At 44.3% G+C, this 13047-nt stretch overlaps 1 protein-coding gene across 1 annotated transcript in view; it reads left to right on the forward strand.

Annotated features, from left to right (window-relative positions):
- The window catches only part of ABCA12 (ATP binding cassette subfamily A member 12), a 615834-nt gene that overhangs the window by 365202 nt on the left and 237585 nt on the right, over window positions 1-13047 (forward strand). Inside the window, exon 27 of the mRNA XM_029607914.1 lies at window positions 62-217. Within this exon, the coding sequence (XP_029463774.1) occupies window positions 62-217 (156 nt within the window). The remainder of the gene's footprint in view (window positions 1-61; window positions 218-13047) is intronic.

The raw sequence follows: 13047 nt of genomic DNA on the forward strand, positions 1-13047 counted from the left end.
GTGTGTGTTGTTGAACGTTTAGTAACGTGCTTACCAATTTCTTGTTATTCCTTCTTTTAAGGAAAATATGGCATAGGCATTCAATGGTACTTCCCATTCCTTCCATCCTTCTGGGCAGAATTTTTTGGTTGCTCAAGTCTGACTTTGGAGAAGAAAAGTGGCCTAATTCTCACCAACATCTTGGCTCAGAATGAGGATGCATCCTTCCATAAACAGGGTAGAGTATCTATTATTCCTTGCCTGTTCATAAATATGCTAATAGGATAAATGCTATGATGCTTAAAACTTACCTACAGGCTTACTTTTTTTTTTTTTCAATCCACCATTTATAAGGAACCCGGTTAGAATATATATGGCTAAAATTTTAAAACCAAGGCGTGTGTAAAAACACAGAGATACGCGTGTGGTTGGGCCACACGCGCGCCAAGCACATTTTTATAGCAGCCCAGCCACGCGCATATCTTCCTGTTTGAGCAGAAGTGCCGGATATCCAAAAAGGGGCAGGCCAGGGGCAGGGTCTGGGTGGGGCAGGGCAGGGGGTTGTCCTGGTGAAGCGCACACCGGCAGCTGACCGGTGCACACAACTTACTTCCTAAGCAGAAGAAACCCAAATAGAGACTATTATTTCAAATATTAGGAGGAGGAAGAGCTACCATAGATGTCCCATTAGGGCCTTACAATCTTCCTTCAATTATGTCCACAAATACTTATTCGCTCAAATACATATGCATCTTTACTTCACCTCGGGCAGTCTTTACACCCAACTATATTTACTCCAGCTCCAGGCTTATGTAACTTTGGGCTGAAACACTGCAGTTTCACTAATTCTTATGGGATCAGTTTTGACGTTTAAAATTTGATGATTCTTATACAAAAACAAGAAAGCTGGCTCGAAATAAAACTGGCAAGATGGACTCTTTAGAGAAGAAGTGCTCAAACCAATGCTTGCCTGCCCCCTACCCCACCCCAGGTTTTCAAGATATCTCTAATGAATATGCCTGAGATTTATTTTCATGTACTACCTCCTATATATACAAATAGTTCTCAGACATATTCATTAGGGATATCCTGAAAACCCAGCTGGATGATAGGGGGGCCTCGAGGACTCATTTGAGTACTCCTGCTTTACAACACTAGATAGTACTATTAGATGCAATGTAAAAAACAAATGCACACATATAAAACGTGCATTCCTCATTAATACCACATGCATAACAACTAGTGATGGAGGTAATGGTCAAGTTTCCTAGGTCCTGACCTCAGCATGAAGTTCTGCTGGATAGGTGTGGATGAGAAATGTGTCTTTATATGTAATGTTGTAGGGGAAATGTGAAGTGAATATATTAAGTGCTGTTGTGTCTTTTCTGTGTGCTTGTAGGTGATAATGTATATCCCCTTTTGCTCTGCTTATTCCTTTTATTCCTTTTATTCCTTGTAACCCATCTACTGACTCAGAAGAGTGCCACATTAATGATCATTGAATCTCCAGGACAATTATTGAGCTTACATTTGACCTCCTGGAAACCCACTTTTAATGTGCCAACCACATTGTAGGCAGAGGTTTCCAAACTTTTTAAATGAAGGGCTGCATGCGACATTTCAAAGTACTGAGAGAGTCTTGGGGGGGGGGGTCCCGCTTGGAGTTTTGATGAGCAGGGGTGGAGGGCAACAAAGTCAATATTTGAAATCCTGCAGAAGGGGCGAGATAGAGCAGGATTCCCATAGAGGTATGGCACATATGGTGTCAGTAAAGAAATTCCTAGGAACTTGGCAATTCTGTCACACCCCTGGAAACCCTACTACCTACTTCCCCTTTCCTCTGCATCTGTTCCCAGTGGAAGTGGGGGTGGGGGAGTGAATAGCAGGGTGAGGTGTTTGAGGCACACTTATACCCTCTCCCACGCTTCCATGTACTCTTGCTCTCTTCTTCTCTCCCCTTTCTCATCCTTCACCAACCCACTCACAGCCTTCTCCCATTACTTTTCCCTCCTCTCCTCTGATGCCCTCCCATCCTCTCATCCCCTTTCCCCTCTCCTCACCCACACTGAAACCTGTCACCTCGTGCCAGATTTCTCTTCACCCCCACCAACGCTGGACTCTGCTCCCGTGAGATGTTCCCTTTTGCTGATGGAGGTTAGGCATCCTGCCAGCACTGACTGCTTCTCTCACCCAGCCACGACTGGGGACCCTCCTAGTACTGGTCACTTTTCCCTCTGTTTTGTGAGACTTTCTCTTAATGGCAGGAGTTGGGCACTCTGCCAGCACTGGCCGCTGCTCCTGCTGCCGTCAAAGATTCTTTATTGCAGGCAGGGGTTGAGACACCCCATCGGCATCACTCACTCCTCCCACGAAACTTCCTCTCACTGGTGGGCACAGTGGCTGGTGCTGGTAGAGTGCCCAACCCTTGCCATGAAGAGAGAGCCTTTCTCGGTGGCAAGAGCAGTGGCCACTGCACTGGCAGTGTACCCAATTCCTGCCAGCAAGAGAAAGTCTCCTGCCGAAGTGCACGGTAAAAATAAAATGTAAACTTTGCTCCATGGGCCAATTCTGCTGCAGGCAGGCAAGTGTTAGGTAGGCAGGCCAGAAAATATTGCTCTGGGAGCCAGATACGGTCCATGGGCCTTAGTTTTGGGATCTCTGCTGCTGGTACCATTCAAAGTTTATTACGTGCAGGAGACATTTATTTCTGATTTCAACATATATAAGACATTTTCCTAACTCCTATATCATATTCTTTATTTCCTTATAAATATGTAACCTCAGCCCCATGTGCAGATTGCTACCCGATGAGGCCATAAAAGTACGTGTGTGTTACTCTTTGGGGCTGGAAACTTCCCAGGCCAGCTTGAACACTGACTCTTCCTTTCAGAGCCTGGATCCTTTGTGGAGTGGGGGGGAGGGGGAGAGATTACTCCCAAGGCCCCAAGTTCTAAGGGTGGCTCCAGTGTATCCTTGCCCTGGCCCTTGACCCTGGGGAAAGGGGTACTTTTATGTCGCAGTGTGTGTTGGAGGTACCAAATAAAGTCTCTCGAGTCACTGTGTTAGTGTCCAAAATAAATCTTTACTGTTGAAAATGTATGAAAGATGGCACTACACGCTGCCCACAGCACACTAGAATCTTTCCTTTTACAGCCTCCTCCTCAATCTGTGCAGGAAGGTCTATGCCAGAGCCAGGGAAACTTCCACCCTCCACTGCTTGGGAAAATAGAGTCCCTAGGTGGGCAAGCTGTCCTTTGACTGGGCAGAATACCCCTTCCAACTAGCAAGGATACAAAGTTACTGTCTCTGCATAAACAGATAACCCCCTCTCTCCCCTGGGGTCAGAAGCACCGGATGGGTGTCTTCAAGGATGTTAGGCTTTGTCTTTACTCACAGCTGATTTCTGATCTCTTTGTTCCGATGCAGTGCTTTTTCTCTCTTGTTCTATTGTGATCCCTGATGGGAGGGATCCCCTGAAGCAGGACTCTCTGTGCTTCAGTCAGGAAGGAAGGGCAGTCAGAACTTCCTACTGGATCATGAAATCAAATCTTCCAAAAACTGAAGATAACACCAAAGTGTATCCTTACAGGAAGTCTCTTCCTCGTGGAGGATAGAGATGGCAGGTTTTCTCTAATCTGAACAGCCCCAGACCCAGGGTCCCCCCATTCCCTGGGACCAGGAGGTGTGCAGGCTCCAATAAGGCTCCTACCACTTAAAAAGTTAAATCCAAAAAAATGTACCCAGAGGGAAAAATCCAGACCAGCCAGTGAGTGGACTGGAAAGGAGAAAATGCCTCCCGACACTGGTCAGGTCCACCAAACAGGGCTTGCTTGGCTTCTCTGACTGGGCCTGTAAAAAAACAAAAGCTAAGCTCCTTACTACCTCCTCACTTCTGCAAACCAAAAGGGACTTCCCCCCCCCCCCGCCCCCCGGCTCTAGTCAGAGCACTGATATACATGTTTATCAGGGGGATGGCCATTCCAGACCCCGCAGAAGGAAGGCCTGTATTTGACCTGTATTTGGTGCAAAGGTGGCGGACCTCACGCGTCACCTAGATAGGATTTTAGACAGTGCTGGGGAGGAGCCGGCTGTCGTGGTACATGTGGGCACCAACGACATAGGAAAATGTGGGAGGGAGGTTCTGGAAGCCAAATTTAGGCTCTTAGGTAGAAAGCTTAAATCCAGAATCTCCAGTGTAGCATTCTCTGAAATGCTTCCTGTTCCATGCGCAGGTCACCAGAGGCAGGCAGAGCTCCGGAGTCTCAATGCGTGGATGAGACGATGGTGCAAGGAAGAGGGATTCAGTTTTGTTAGGAACTGGGGAACCTTTTGGGGAAGGGGGAGTCTCTTCCGAAGGGATGGGCTCCACCTTAACCAGGGTGGAACCAGACTGCTGGCGCTAACCTTTAAAAAGGAGATAGAACAGCTTTTAAACTAGAACAAAGGGGAAAGCCGACAGTCGCTCAGCAGTGCATGGTTCGGAGAGAGATATCTTCAAAGGATACTAATGATGCATTAGAATTAGGGCATCCCGACAGGTTTCAATAATTAGAAAAATAGTCCAAGTGCCTGTAACTAAAAACTCACCTGAGCTAAAAATTTCTAACTTATCCCTATCAATTAAAAAACAGAATGAAAATACAAACAAAAAACAAACTTTGAAATATCTGTATGCTAATGCCAGAAGTCTAAGAAGTAAGATGGGAGAATTAGAATGTATAGCAGTGAATGATGACATAGACTTAATTGGCATCTCAGAGACATGGTGGAAAGAGGATAACCAATGGGACAGTGCTATACTGGGGTACAAATTATATCGCAATGACAGAGGGAAGCACCTGGGAGGAGGTGTGGCGCTTTATGTCCGGGATGGTACAGAGTCCAACAGGATAAACATCCTGCATGAGACTAAATACAAAATTGAATCTTTATGGGTAGAAATCCCTTGTGTGTTGGGGAAGACTATAGTGATAGGGGTATACTACCGTCCACCTGGTCAAGATGTTGAGACGGACAGTGAAATGGTAAGAGAAATTAGGGAAGCTAACCAAATTGGTAGTGCAATAATAATGGGAGACTTCAATTACCCCAATATTGACTGGGTAACTGTATCATCGGGACACGCTAGAGAGATAACGTTCCTGGATGGAATAAATGATAGCTTTATGGAGCAATTGGTTCAGGAACCGACGAGAGAGGGAGCACGGTGGTGGGGCTGCTTGGCAATAGTGATAATAATATGATCAAATTTGATTTAATGACTGGAAGAGGAACAGTGTGCAAATCCAAGGCTCTCGTGCTAAACTTTCAAAAGGGAAACTTTGATAAAATGAGAAAAATTGTTAGAAAAAAACTGAAAGGAGCAGCTACAAAAGTAAAAAATGTCCAAGAGGCATGGTCATTGTTAAAAAATACCATTCTAGAAGCACAGTCCAGATGTATTCCACACATTAAGAAAGGTGGAAAGAAGGTAAAACGATTACCGGCATGGTTAAAAGGGGAGGTGAAAGAAGCTATTTTAGCCAAAAGATCTTCATTCAAAAATTGGAAGAAGGAACCAACAGAAGAAAATAGGATAAAGCATAAACGTTGGCAAGTTAAATGTAAGACATTGATAAGACAGGCTAAGAGAAAATTTGAAAAGAAGTTGGCTGTAAAGGCAAAAACTCACAGTAAAAACTTTTTTAAATATATCCGAAGCAGAAAGCCTGTGAGGGAGTCAGTTGGACCATTAGATGATCGAGGGGTTAAAGGGGCACTTAGTGAAGATAAGGCCATAGTGGAAAGATTAAATGATTTCTTTGCTTCGGTGTTTACTGAAGAGGATGTTGGGGAGGTACCCGTAATGGAGAAGGTTTTCATGGGTAATGATTCAGATGGACGAAATCAAATCACGGTGAACCTAGAAGATGTGGTAGGCATAATTGACAAACTGAAGAGTAGTGAATCACCTGGACCAGATGGTATACACCCCAGAGTTCTGAAGGAACTAAAAAATGAAATTCCAGACCTATTAGTAAAAATTTGTAACCTATCATTAAAATAATCCATTGTACCTGAAGACTGGAGGATAGCAAATGTAACCCCAATATTTAAAAAGGGCTCCAGGGGCGATCAGGGAAACTACAGACCGTTTAGCCTGACTTCAGTGCCAGGAAAAATAGTGGAAAGTGTTCTAAACATCAAAATCACAGAACATATAGAAAGACATGGTTTAATGGAACAAAGTCAGCATGGCTTTACCCAGGGCAAGTCTTGCCTCACAAATCTGCTTCACTTTTTTGAAGGAGTTAATAAACATGTGGATAAAGGTGAACCGGTAGATGTAGTATACATGGATTTTCAGAAGGCGTTTGACAAAGTTCCTCATGAGAGGCTTCTAGAAAAGTAAAAAGTCATGGGATAGGTGGCGATGTCCTTTTGTGAATTGCAAACTGGTTAAAAGACAGGAAACAGAGAGTAGGATTAAATGGACAATTTTCTCAGTGGAAGGGAGTGGACAGTGGAGTGCCTCAGGGATCTGTATTAGGACCCTTACTTTTCAATATATTTATAAATGATCTGGAAAGAAATACGATGAGTGAGATAATCAAATTTGCAGATGACACAAAATTGTTCAGAGTAGTTAAATCACAAGCAGATTGTGATAAATTGCAGGAAGACCTTGTGAGACTGGAAAATTGGGCATCAAATTGGCAGATGAAATTTAATGCGGACAAGTGCAAGGTGATGCATATAGGGAAAAATAACCCATGCTATAGTTACACAATGTTAGGTTCCATATTAGGTGCTACTACCCAAGAAAGAGATCTAGGCGTCATAGTGGATAATACATTGAAATCGTCGGTTCAGTGTGCTGCGGCAGTCAAAAAAGCAAACAGAATGTTGGGAATTATTAGAAAGGGAATGGTGAATAAAACGGAAAATGTCATAATGCCTCTGTTTCGCTCCATGGTGAGACCGCACCTTGAATACTGTGTACAATTCTGGTCGCCGCATCTCAAAAAAGATATAATTGCGATGGAGAAGGTACAGAGAAGGGCGACCAAAATGATAAGGGGAATGGAACAGCTCCCCTATGAGGAAAGACTAAAGAGGTTAGGACTTTTCAGCTTGGAGAAGAGACGGCTAAGGGGGGATATGATAGAGATGTTTAAAATTATGAGAGGTCTAGAACGGGTAGATATGAATCAGTTATTTACTCTTTCGGATAATAGAAAGACTAGGGGGGCACTACATGAAGTTAGCATGGGGCACATTTAAAACTAATCAGAGAAAGTTCTTTTTTACTCAACGCACAATTAAACTCTGGAATTTGTTGCCAGAGGATGTGGTTAGTGCAGTTAGTATAGCTGTGTTTAAAAAAGGATTGGATAAGTTCTTGGAGGAGAAGTCCATTACCTGCTATTAAGTTCATTTAGAGGATAGCCACTGCCATTAGCAATGGTAACATGGAATAGACTTAGTTTTTGGGTACTTGCCAGGTTCGTATGGCCTGGATTGGCCACTGTTGGAAACAGGATGCTGGGCTTGATGGACCCTTGGTCTGACCCAGTATGGCATTTTCTTATGTTCTTATTACTGCAACCTCCCCCATGAAATATCCTATACTAACTAGCTGACAATTAACACTCGGACTTACTGGTAGCAAGACAGATAGTATTTGCTACAAATATAAAGGTGTTTTTGGCAGAAAAAATACAGGATTTCTATTTTTCTTTATTTACCTTTCTTTCCCCATTGATTTCTACATAGTAGTTAGGTTGCAAATGTTTTAGCATATTTAAATGAGGCAGAGTGGTGAGTGAAGTTTGGGAAACATTTTTAGATTTTTGCCCTTAGTTTGAACCATGCTCACTGTAGTTCCTTCATGGTTTCTACACTCAATTCCAGATGTTCATGACGAGAGCAATTTTACATATTAAGAAGGGATAATGAGATTCAAGTATAATTTAGCTTAGTGTTTCCCCACCCAGATCTGGACTGCATACCTGTAATGAATATGGATGAGATAGATGTACATACATTGTGTCTCCAATATATGCAAATCTGTCATGCATATTCATTGTGGCTATTCAGAAAACCACATAGAGGCGAAACGAAGATATCTTTTGTCGGACCTATTACAGATGAACTTCAAACTTGATGAATTATTATACACGTGATTTTTTGCATATTTGTACTTAAAAATATTGAATGTACAATTATATAAATATAGAAGAAACATTTATGCATTATTTTTGTCAAACTTCATGCAATATTTTTAGTGTGGTGTATGTGGATGGATGTGCTAGCTTAGTTTTAATTTGTCTATGTAGGGTTAAATAATGGGGGGTTTTTCTACATTAATAAAACATTAAATTTATATTATATGTCTCTCTATTCTTGTTACATGTTATTCAGAAAACCAGACAGGATTGGGTTGGGAAACTCTTATTTAACATACATTATGCATTCATTGTAGAGTGGAGGTCAGTCAAGAAATTCACATTTTTTTTTAAACTAGCTGTACCCGGCCATGCGTTGCTGTGGCTCAGTCTGGTTAAATGGAAAAGAAAGAACAGAGAAAGCACACGTTTTGAATATGGTTAATTTCACAATGCTTGTGGGTATACAATATTTTTTGTTGTTCCATTGTCTGTGTAGATATAGAGATTGTCTGGTTTTCTGACTCTAGAACAAACAACATATAATTGTCCATGTGAGAAGCAATCCGTGTCTAGATGTAAACCGCATAATTCTAGAAATGAAAAAGAATGAAAAAAGAGAAAAACATAAACTATACTCACTAAATGAACGGTATGGTAAACGACACAGCTCAATTCCAACGCAATGTCACACGAAATAATTAAATCAAAATGAAAATAAATCGAAATCTATGAAAATTCAATTTAACAATGCAATCGGAAACATTGAAATAGAATCGTAAAATATTTAGTCCAAGCCGTTAAGACCATCAAAACGGGTGAGATTTTTGTCCCCTCTCCTCCTACGTCTTTGCTCTGCTCCTCTCCCCACCCCCCCAGCAGCACGAAGGGCCAGAGGCAGCGGCGGTGGTAGGAGCTGCAGCGGTGGCCGAGGGGGATCTCACGAGGCGTAATGGTCCTGCCATCCCAACTCCCTCCCCCCTTCCCCGGTGGTGGAGGGACAGGCTCAGACCCCTTTCACTCTATCCTTACAGGCCCCAACTCCTTTGCTTTCCCATTCCCCTCTACACTGAACCCCTTCCACTGTAACCTATAAGTGGAGAGCTGGGGGGGGGGGGTAGAGAATCTCTCTCTCATACAACCCCCTACATAGGCTTCCTCTCTCTCTTGCACATACACTCTCCATCTGTCCCTCACACACGCATGCCCAATCCCTCTCACACACATACACAATCCCTCACATAGTCTCCCTCTCTCTCTGGCACTCACACTCGCCTTCAGCGCACATTACCACACTTCTCTCTCACACAGTTAAAACGGGCAGGATTTTTGTCCCCTCCCCACCTAAGTCTTTGCTCTGCACTCGCAAGAGCTTGCAAAGTTCCCACTCCAGTTGTGTCTGGGAGAGAGAGGAAAAACACTCCGTCCCCCCCCCCCCCTCGCAAAGGGCAGGTAGCAGGCACTGCAACAGATTTGGGACACGTTACCTAGCTGACTTTGCTCTTTCTGGCAGACCTGTGCCTTTAAGAAATCCGATCGGGGGCTTGAGAGGGAGGAGGGAGCAGGGCTCTGGCTTTCACTTTCATCACAGTGCTTTGCTGGGAGTCAGGGTGGAGCGATGCCCATGTAAACTCTTCCCGTGGCGGCTGAGACCCATGGGCGGGCTGACAGCACTGCCTTCCCCCTCCCCTCCTCCATAGTTGCGGGATATTTACTTGGATTCTCCTTATCTGCGGGACTCAGGGGGCGGGGGAGGAGGGTGAGCTGTTCTCTGTTCAGCTCTTTGTGCTTTGGCTGCTTTGGCTGCAGCTGCTTGTGATCTCTTCACAGCCGCTTTGTATTGCATTTGCTCTGCTCCGGCCGTCCCAACTCCCTCCCCCCCTTGCCCGGCGGTGGACGGACAGGCTCGGTGACTCTTCTACCCTTTCCTCCTCCTGTGTGTAACTGTCCGGCAGTCCCTACTCCCCTTCCCCAGTGGGGGAGGAATGGGCTGAGCCATTTCTCGGAGTGGTGACTCGTCTGCCCTTTCCTCCTCCCCTCTGTGACACCCAGCATGTAGCGCAGAGCTCAATGGTCTGCACATGCGCAGTAGAGCTGCTCTCTACTGCGCATTTGCGGGCCGTTGGTCAGCGCCCATTTATATTGTAGATAGCGTGTGTTGCTTGTACGTCCAACAGATGGCACTGTTTTTCCAAAAAAGCATGTTTTTACATGTCACAGGTGTGACTATATAATATAGGTATATAAAAACATGCACATATTCGAATGCAACGTTGTGTCAAAATTTTAAAGCAATCGGTGAAGAACTTTCAGAGATTTAAGATTTTGAATAAACAAATATTTACATTTTTATTTATATAGATATGCAAGGCTGTTAAAATATTTTTTAAAATGGGTTAGAATAATTTATTCGTTGAAGGTGAATAATTTCATTTTGCTGGAAATCTTCTGAAGTCTCCATTTTGAGTGGATCAAGCTCACTGAGTACAAGCTAAGAACCTGAGTTACTAAGGCTTTTTTCTCATTCTGCATATATAGGAAAAATGCTTAGTAAATGAGGGCCTAATATTGGAATTTCGGTTGTGACTGTCCTATTACTGTTATCAACAGAAGGGAAAAACATACAGGGCTTAATGCCAGAGAAAGATGACTTGGGGACTAGATCAGTGGTTCTCAATCAGTGTGTCGTGACATACCAGTATGTCGCCAAGCACATGCAGGTGTGTCGCCACACTTCCCAGTCCTCCTGTGATTGAAAGCCTGTGTGTGTAAGCGTGAAAAGACAGACAGCATGTGTGTAAATGGGTAATTAAAAGTCTAAATAAGTGAGAGAGAAAAAGCATGTGTATATGTGAGCGATTGAGAGCCAGTATGAGTGAGAGAGAGCGAGGAGAAAGTTGCAAGCAAACCATCCCTCCTCCTGCTAATTCAAAACAATCTCAGGACACCTGGATATCAAACCTTCCCGGGTATGCAGAGCAAAACATTTTTTGTATCCTTATTATTTCTAATTATTGGGCCTTTGTGTCTGCTATTTTGAAATATTTTATTGGTATTTGGACATTTTTTATATAATTTCTAATTATTGGATATTCCATTCATGTTGGATTCGTGGACCCTTGAGCCGGCTGGGACGGATGGTGATGCACCGTGGGGAGGCCCACAGTGGACGTCAAAGCTGGGAGGCAGCATAGGAGAGGGGTCTCGAAGAATCTTTACCACCGGAAGCCCGAGGTCCCCCCGGGAGGAGCCCGTGAAGATCCAGGCCTCTTGGACTTAGGCGTGGTCCTCTGAGGCCGAGGACCCGAAGAGACGTCCCAGAGGGAGACAAGTGAAGAAGTCAGGACCAGGAGGTCAAGAAGAACTTCACCCTTGGAAGCCCATGGTCCCCCCGGGAGGAGCCCATGAGGACCCGAGCCGCTGGGACTTAGGCGAGACATCCTGGAAGGCGCAGAACCAGATGCCTGTGGGTTATGAGAGGTCAGAAGCCAGTAGATGAGCCGAAGTCAAAGCCAGAAGTCAGAAGCCGAAGACAAAGCCAAGGGATGGAAGCTGAAGTCAGAAGTCAATGGACAAGCCGAAGTCAAAGCCAGGAGTCAGAAGTCAAGGTCAGGAACCAGGAACCGCAACTAGAAACTCAATAGAGAACCTCGTTGTTAGGCAGGGAAGAGATCCAGTTGCAGGGTTAAATACCCTGGGAGCATCTGATGTCATTCAAGGGCAGGCTGCGTTTCCCGCACTGGCCCCTTTAAGAGCCAAGCCCCTGTGCGCGCGCGCACCTAGGGGGCGAGGCCAGCCGTGGAGCATCGACGGCGTCTCCCTCAAGGAAGGAGCCACACGGCCCGAGTCAAGCAGTCACAGCGGCCCGAACTGTCCCTGAGGTAAGTGGAGGGACCGGGACACGGCCCGGGACCATTACAATTCATCAGCTGTTTCAAAATAATCTGTTCTTTTTGTTAGCATGGTTTTGCTGCTATTGATTTTATATTTCTTGATTTGTTTTATAAGGACTGGTGATGTTTCTTTTTTTCCTTTGTTATACTGCATACCGAGACTCTGGCTTGATGCGATTTCCAACTCAGTTTTGTCTGCATGCTTCTAGTTATGAGTTTTGGTCTCTTTATTCTTTGTTAGGTGAGGATCAGCACATGTGATTCAGGTGAGGTTTTCTGTTGGTGTGTAGTTTCTGTGCAGGGCTCTATAGTATCCTAGTTTGTTCTGTTTTCCTAATAGGAGGTGTGTTGGTGTCTTAAGGCCTAGTGTAATATTTTCAGTGTTGTTAGGTAAGGTGGTTACTGTTTGAGTACTGGAAATTGGTGCTGTTTTGGTGTGGGATGTTTACTATTAATGCAATTTCTGTTCATTCTTAACAATAAAAATAATACTGGGCCTTTATTTTTTGTTTCTGCCGTGAATTGCAATGAGCAGTGTATCACACATGTGAGCGTGGTCTGTCAGGTGTGTCATGATGTGAAAAAGGTTGAGAACCACTGGACTAGATAGTTCAGTGAACTTGCACAATGAATCTTTCTTCTCTAGTCTGGTTGGAAGTGGCTGTATGTGAGTAGCAGCTAGAAATCATTTGGTGGCCTGTTTGAGATGAGCGAGTGGTCTCGGTCCAATTTTAAGTAGCGTCCACATCACTATAAAAAACACCATCACACCTGTCAGCAATTGGCACTAATTCCAACATCTCTGGAATACAATGACTGCGCTCTGGTTTAGGGCATCATATAAATGTATAAATAAATACACACATAATGGGTACAAAGGGGCAGATCTTCAAACCTGCTCGCGGGCATAGATTTTATAACAAGAGGGCGCTTATAAAATCCAGGGTCGGCGCGCGCAAGGGAGTGCACAATTGTGCAACTTGTGTGCGCCGAGCCGCTCAGCCTTCCTCCGTTCCCTCCCCCTCCCC

Source organism: Rhinatrema bivittatum, chromosome 6 (assembly GCF_901001135.1).
Source record: "Rhinatrema bivittatum chromosome 6, aRhiBiv1.1, whole genome shotgun sequence".
Lineage (NCBI taxonomy): Eukaryota > Metazoa > Chordata > Amphibia > Gymnophiona > Rhinatrematidae > Rhinatrema > Rhinatrema bivittatum.